This window comes from Halyomorpha halys, unplaced genomic scaffold (assembly GCF_000696795.3).
Source record: "Halyomorpha halys isolate HHAL.00 unplaced genomic scaffold, Hhal_1.1 Scaffold880.1, whole genome shotgun sequence".
Taxonomy (NCBI): Eukaryota; Metazoa; Arthropoda; class Insecta; order Hemiptera; family Pentatomidae; genus Halyomorpha; species Halyomorpha halys.
This window is the reverse complement of record NW_027107748.1, coordinates 218,896-227,191: the sequence shown is the minus strand read 5'-3', so window position 1 is coordinate 227,191 and position 8,296 is coordinate 218,896. Positions and strand designations below refer to the sequence as shown.

General features: G+C 31.4%; 1 protein-coding gene across 2 annotated transcripts in view; it reads left to right on the top strand.

Moving 5' to 3' along the window:
• Positions 1-8,296, top strand: part of phtm (phantom) — a 109,166-nt gene that overhangs the window by 1,034 nt on the left and 99,836 nt on the right. Inside the window, exon 1 of one of the 2 annotated variants that reach the window (XM_014430357.2) lies at positions 6,973-7,104. The exons of the other annotated variant lie outside the window; for it this stretch is intronic. Within the exon in view, the coding sequence (XP_014285843.1) occupies positions 7,036-7,104 (69 nt within the window). The 5' untranslated portion in view covers positions 6,973-7,035. Of the gene's footprint in view, positions 1-6,972; positions 7,105-8,296 lie in introns of those variants that run through there. 2 annotated transcript variants of the gene reach the window in all.

The following is an 8,296-nucleotide window of genomic DNA, read 5'->3' as shown; positions in this document are numbered from 1 at the left end:
TTTTCACTTTATTTATAATCTTTACACTTTCTTGAGACTGGTTAATATTGTTTAAATAAATAAGATATTATCAATTTTAGCCTCAAAATATTATTTATTCCTTTATAAGTCCGACGTTTCGGCCATTCTCAGGGACAATATTAAGTATAAATTCTCACCTCACATCAAAATTTAAAAATGCTTTGCAGGCTATTCTGCCCAGGCCAATAATTACGAGTCAAATCACCCTATTCCTTCACAATATTAATTTTTAAAACTTTTAATTTTAGATTAACTTACACTATCAACTATGATATAAACATTTTTTTTTTTTATAATTTATTTATTGTTATTTACAACTGTATACACATATATACCACAAGTAAATTTGCTGTAGGTGACATAGTAACATGATAAAAACATTTGGAGAATCTACCCACTGATAGAACTCCAATAACATTTCTAGAGAAGAAGATCTCGAGGCCATCTTCTTTTCAGACGCCTAGGAGGATTATTAGGTAATGAAGGAGAAGCCAGGATAGAAACAAGTGGATTTGGGTGGTTGAGAAGTTTATTATGGAAGGAACGGTATCTGGTTCTGGCCAAATCGGCAACATATGGAATATTTAGGTCCTGATGGATGACTTGATTTGTGACAAAGTAAGGAGCATTAAGGATTTTGGACTGTAAGAATTGGATTCTGGAGGAATTTGATGGCTTAGTAGAGCCCCAAAGCTCAACTCCGTATGTCCAGATAGGCCTTATAATAGTCATGTATATCAGTCTTTTGTAATGGATTGGCAATCTAGACCGTTTGTCTAGTAAATGTTGCAATAGTCGGAATCTACGAGCAGTTTCTTGTCTTTTTAGTCTTGTATTAGGATTCCATGTCAGATGTAGTCCTAAGTAACGGATCTGTTCGACAGGAATAAGAGGGGGATATAAACATTACAGATAAGATTTTATCCATTTTAGCCAAATTGACATCCAAATCCATTTTAAACAAAGCTAAATTTTTGGTATCTGTTTTAAAATTAATAGCATTACCTTATTAGTTAAATTAATAGCATTACCTTATTAGTTAAATTAATAGCATTATTCTTTGTGATATATACTGCTTCTGTTATTTTTCTATTTACTATATCTAAAATGTTTGGATTTTGAAGATCAAAATCATGTATAATCACATATAAATTTAATAAAAAATATTAATTTATATCAAAATTTCAATTGACTATTCAATTAATTTCAATCAAAATTTTTCAAAAGTGGATATATTGATTTTTTTATGGAAAACTACTCATTTATGTTAAATCGAGCAATATCGAAGCACTGCCTAGTCAGCTAGTATCGAATAAAATGTGGGTTAGATCCCGTACGTGATAGTATAACTAGGCAATTGGCTCAGAAGAGTTAGGAAGATCGTTGGAGCACAACTCGTCAAATTCGGCAATTTCTTCTCAACTGCCAAAAAATACCCGACCGCTATCCAATTACAGGGGGGAACTTGCCCCGGTTTACTAGTAGCAGAGGTGATAGTATCATATCCTCAAATGTATCTAGTCCACTATCGAACAATAGAAGAGTAATTTCTAGGAAGGGTGGTTAAAGCATAAATCAGCAAGTATCTGAAAACGGCTATATGCTTTAAGCGCTGCAAGATACACAATAATCGATTTAGGATACACAATAATCGATTCAGGATACACAATAACCGATTCAGAACACACTTCCAGTCGGTCGAATTTAGCGAAAAAGTTGCTGTTTCTTCCCAGGCTTATACCTGCCTAAAATTTATAATTTTAGTTTCATACGAGCATTACTTTTTAGGCTAGGCTGACCACATACACGCACGCAGACCATTTCGCATGACTTAATTATTATTTATTGGTGAAGTTTGTCGAGGGGTGCGGTCAGAAAAGAACAACATAAATAAACATGGTTTTGTTTAGGCAAAAAATAAATAAATATGGTTTTGTTTAGGCATAAAATAAATAAACATGGTTTTGTTTAGGCATAAAATAAATAAATATGGTTTTGTTTAGGCTTAAAATAAATAAATATGGTTTTGTTTATTTATGTTGTTCTTTGCTGACCACACCCCCCGACAAACTTTTCCAATCATTAATCTACGGTCAACTATCTACAACTCATTATTAATTATTATTTATTTAAAAAATCCAACATTTCATATGCATCAATATCAAATGTCGGATTTTTTTTGTAAATATTTCTCTTCATGTTATTAACTCATATAAAAAAATCACAAGTTTAATTTAAAATACAAAGTGGGACATATAAATAGGGAGGTAACCAAACAGCACACTGGACATGAGATAAGGTCCAAAGAGGTTATAAAAATATAGAGCAATGGTTGTGCCAAAGAGAGAAGAAGAATGAATCAATAGTGAATGATAATAACATTAAAGTGTAAAGCAATGTAGATATGACATGATTTCCTTCATGAAATTAAAATTTTTGACTGATTATAAAGAGAATACAATTGTAAAACACATGGATGAAGATCGTTATTATGGTGGATTATTGTTGTTTGTAGGTTATTAAAGTACTTGAATATGGGACAATAGTTCTGAAACGTTGTGCAACAATATGTTATTTTAAAATAAATTACATTCAAATTGGAAGTTTTTTAACCTCAAAAAATTATATTGAAATTGAATTACCAGACTTCCTAAAAATAATTTTTTTTTTTAACAATTTATTTATTGATATTTACAACTGCATACACATATATACAAGTAAATTTGCTGTAGGTGACATAGTGACATGATAAAAATATTTGGAGAATCTACCCACTGATAGAACTCCAATAACATTTCTAGAGGAGAAGATCTCGAGGCCATCTTCTTTTCAGACGCCTAGGAGGATTATTAGGTAATGAAGGAGAAGCCAGGCTAGAAACAAGTGGATTTGGGTGGTTGAGAAGTTTAAAAATAAAATTAAAAAAAAAAAATTATCGTTATGTTTTTGTTTTTGGCATAACATCGTTTATAGTCGTACTGTACATCTTCAGAGTCGCATTTCGACAATCGTCATTTTCTCATAAGTGACCCTTTATGTTACTTGTTTTTTGAATTTTGTATCTATATGAATTCCACCGAAATTCGTGTAAATTTTTTGTATGAGTATTAACTTGGTAATAATGCTGCAGGAAATATAAACCAAGCGTTTGGGGAGAATACTGTAAAAGATAGAAAAGTACAGCGTTGTTTTGAAAAATTTTGGTTTGCTGATTTTTCAATACAAAATGAACCGCAAGAAAGACCCAAAACGACCGTATACCTAACAATTGCAATATTAAATTAAATATGAAGTTTTACAGTCGCTATTCAATTAACCGGATCTCTTCCCAGCTGACTTTTATTTTTTTTAAAAATATTTGATCTGTATTTATGGGCTAAACATTATAAGAATGAAGACAGCCTGAAAAAAATTCAATATCTGAATTTATTGATTCTAAAGATCAGAATTTTTTTTAAAACAGGCCTCTATGTTTTAAAGTCTTGCTGGCAAAGTGTATTGAAGCGAATAGAAAATATTTTAATTATATAAACACATTGTGAAAAGAAGATATGCAGTTTTATAAATGCACTATAATGGATTAAGGGCCGCCCATAGCTCAGTGGTTAAGACACAGTCTTACCAATTTGATGTCTATTGGCGGTGCCGGTTCGAATCTGGCCTGGGACGTTGACTTTTTTTATTGCGTGGCGGTCCCACAAAATGAAGAGCTTTGACCCCCAACCATGGTTAGTCAGTATAGGACTCCAATGGGAGTCTTGGCCAAAAAAATAAAAATAAAAATGGATTAAAAATCCAAAATTTTAGATGCGCCAACTTAATATTTCGACTACGTCAAAAACTCAAATTCGAAATTTTGCACGGTCACAATACATTGCCTTACTGTACCATTTATAGACAAGTAAAAGTAAAAGTAAAAAAAAAAAAAAAACAGAAAAAATATCTAAAATTTCCTAACTTATTACTTTATCAAACCAATTAACTGCAAGGTAGAGATGGGCAAAAATTAGCTATAGTTAAGACTGATAGCTAAAATAGCCATGTATACCATATAATTATATTTCAATGGTTCATTCATGAATAAGTGTCGTTTCCATGGCAACATTAGCTATTAGTTTCAACAATAGTTTTAGGAACCTCAGAAATGAGTTTCCATGTTAGTTATGGTATCGCATGCTATTATAAAAAAAAAAAAAAAAAAGATTTCAAGAAATGTCAACAACAGACACAATTTCAGCCTTTTGCAAAATTAATAAATGATGTTATCTCTGCCTGTATCGTATTACCCATCAATCATTATCAGTTATCAAATTACTCATCAAATCGTATCATATCTTTTCAGATAGCTTTAACAAAATATTGATGGCGTCACATGATAATTCCTGACTGTCAATTTTATTGTATTTTTTTTTTTTAGTTCGGATTTCAACTTCAACTCTTATAGAATTTCGGAGACAGACCATTTTGCGAGTCTAGGTTTTTGGAATCCTTACAGTCCAAAATCCTTCGTAAAATCCTTAATGCTCCTTACTTTGTCACAAATCAAGTCATCCATCAGGACCTCAATATTCCATATGTTGCCGATTTGGCCAGAACCAGATACCGTTCCTTCCATAATAAACTTCTCAACCACCCAAATCCACTTGTTTCTAACCTGGCTTCTCCTTCATTACCTAATAATCCTCCTAGGCGTCTGAAAAGAAGATGGCCTCGAGATCTTCTCCTCAAGAAATGTTATTGGAGTTCTATCAGTGGGTAGATTCTCCACATGTTTTTATCATGTCACTATGTCACCTACAGCAAATTTACTTGTTGTATATACCATATGTGTATACAGTTGTACATAACAATAAATAAATTATTAAAAAAAAAAAAGGTTTTTGGATTCAGGGGACCTCAGAACATGTATTCCCAACGAAAACTGGAATTAAAAAAAAAAAAACTGACTCAGATGTGAATATTTATTTGGGTGAAGTTAACGATAAAAGAGTTTTAATTTTTTCAAAATAAAATATCAAGAATAGACATTTAAATAAATATGGATTTCAAGATAAAATAAAATAATTAATCTGAATAAAGAAAAGAAATAAATAAATTTTCAAAATTAATAACTATATAAAAAATACATTGTCGGACCGTATGAAATAGGACAAGCCAGGTTAGAAGTTGGAAAGTTTATCATGGGAGGAATGGTATCTGGTTCTGGTCAAATCGGCAACATATGGGACATTGAGGTCCTGATGGATGATTAGATTTGTGACAAAGTAAGGAGCATTAAGGATTTTACGAAGAATTTTGGACTGTGAGGATTGGATTTGGGAGGAATTTGATGGTTTAGTGGAGTCCTTTAGGTAGGGTATTGCCAGTGCACTGAAGGAGGTGCTGGTGTCAATGTTTAAAAAGCGGACTTATGCGGTATGTTAGTGAGTCGAACAATTTGATGTGACAGCGTTTGATAATCTCTGGCACTGTGGGTAGGTCGAATAGTTGAAGGAGTAGCTGAGTGCCATGTGATAAGTGTATGAACAACGGTTCTCCAAGGAGTAGTAGCGGCCCCAAAATGCTCTTATTTATTTGTAATATCAGGATTATTAGGTAGTGAAGGAGTAGCCAGGTTAGAAACGAGTTAGTTTAGGTGTTTGGGAAGTTTATCATGGAAGGTCCTGGCCAAATCGGCAACATATGGGACATTGAGGTCCTGATGGATGATTTGATTTGTGATAAAGTAAGAAGCATTAAGGATTTTACAAAGGATTCTGGACTGTAAGGATTGGATTCAGGAGGAATTCAATGGTTTAGTGGTTACGCTACTTTAATATGAAATTTTCAAAAGTGGCCAAAACTTAGTGGGTCCTGGTCTACAGTTATTCAATTGAGGAATCGAATTGACTAATTTTAACTCAATTTTTATGTCTGGTAAGTCAATTGCAAGAAATTGTTTTTGAGTTTATAAACATTCAAAAATTGAATATATATTTATTCTAGATTTTCTTTTTTGTTTTACAACGTTTCGGGACTACTGTCCCATATTCATGTATCTTGATATACCTCATTTTTGTCAAACTTTTAATTTCACGAAGGAAATCATGTCATCATGAAAAAAAAACATGGCTAAAAAAAATTGTTTTACACTGGTATTATAACATTGTAATATAACAGTGTCATTATATAACAGTGCAAAATTTTGATTTCCTGAGTGAATATGGGACAGTAGTCCCGAAACGTTACAAAACAAAAAAGAAAATATAGAATAAAATATATTCAATTTTTGAAAGTTTTTAACTTAAAAAAAAATTTATTAAAATTTAACTAAATTAAATACCCAACCACTCTTAAAAAACTTTTTATAATATCAGCTATTATACATTTTTCAATGTAATAATAATAATTATTATTATTCTCCTTGAAAAATGTATAATAGCTGATATTAAAAAAAAGTTTTTTTTATTTAATAATTGACAATAATATAATTCAATATTAGCATGTAATGACAAATTAAGGAGTTAATTATACATCATATATAAAATAGTTTATCAGCAACCTGAATATGGGGGGGATTATCCAGAAACGTAGTTGATGTATGTGAAATAAATTTTTATATTTATACAAGGATGATTGTGTCATTCACCAATTTCATATTTGCCCTTACTGTATATTCCACATATAGGCAAGTTAAAGTGAAATATTATCTTGGACAGATATATCTAAAACTGTAAATCAGTGCTGCCATAATATGCTGTTCCAATATTATAAATGAAAGAATTTTAGGATTATTTGCAGTAAGGTCGCACAGGAAAGTGTTTATCGCATTGTTGAAGGACATCCACTTTAAAGATCGACTTTAAAAAAATAATTTTAATATTTAAAACATATTTTCTCAAGAAGCTTACCTAACAATAACTTTCCTTATGGCTCAAGGTTTGTGGCGGGAAAATGAACCGACATATAATTTTCAGTTTTATGGATTGAAGAAGCTTGTGCAGAGGTTTTGTGCATCAATATAATATTGGACATATGGAAAGAAGAGGTCATTGTGAATTCGTCCAAATGGGATGTAGAGAAACTTGTACAACATTGTCGATGGTAGGTTCCAGTTTCTTATAAGTGGTTAAGAAGTTTATTTATTTCTAATTATGAGAGATAGTTGACGGGGGATGACGTAGGAGGAGAAGATAAAAGGTGCGGTAAAATTGAAACACAAATAAGTTGGTGTAACCTATTTAATTGTGCCAACGTTACGGCTTGAGTTTCTAGCCTTCTTCAGGGCTAAGAACAGAACAAGATAAGGAACACAGTAAGTATAGAAAATAAAAAAGAAAGTATAAGCATAATAATATAAAATGAATAATTTTACAAAATAGAATTAATAAAATGAAGTGATGAGAGAAGCGGGAAATAAAATGTACACCTAGGTAATTGAAGCAGTGTATAAAATAATATAATTAAGGAAATGAAATAAAAATGAAGTTATATAATGCAAAGAAGTATGAACATATTAGTTATTAATAATTTAAAAATTGAAATATGGAAAGGAAAAGAAAATTGAAAGGATGAAAATATATGTAACAATAATAATTGATAAAGTGACAAAATATAAATAAAGTATACCATCAGAATTGAATAGAAAAAAAATGTTTTTTGAAAACACCAATAATAATATAGTGAACATAACTTAAAATGTGGGTAAGGAAAATGGATAAAAGTGTAGAAAAGAAGGGGTGGTAAAATAAAGAAAGGGGAAAGAAAAATTTATTTATTTCTATTTACAATAGTATTAAAAACATACACAACAAGTAAATTTACTGTTAGATATAAAATGACGTTATACATGTGGAAAATCTGCTAATTGATAGAACTCCAACAACATTCCGAGAGGAAAAGATCTCGAAGCCATCTTTTTTACAAACACTTAGGAGGATTATCAGGAGATGAAGGAGAAGGCAGGCTAGAAACAAGTTCTCGGAGGTTGGGAAGTTTATCATGGAAGTATTGATATCTGGTTCTGGCTAGGTTGGTAACATTTGGAACATTGAGGTCCTGATGGATGACTTGATTTGTGACAAAGTAAGGAGCATTGAGGATTTCGGATTGTAAAGATAGAATTTGATTGTTTAGAGTCTCAAAGCTCAACTCCGTAAGTATTAAACCATCTAATTCCTCTCGAATCCAATCCTTACAGTCCAAAATCCTTAATGCTCCTTACTTTGTCACAAATCAAATCATCCATCAGGACCTCAATGTCCCCTATGTTGCCGATTTGGCCAGAACCAGATAC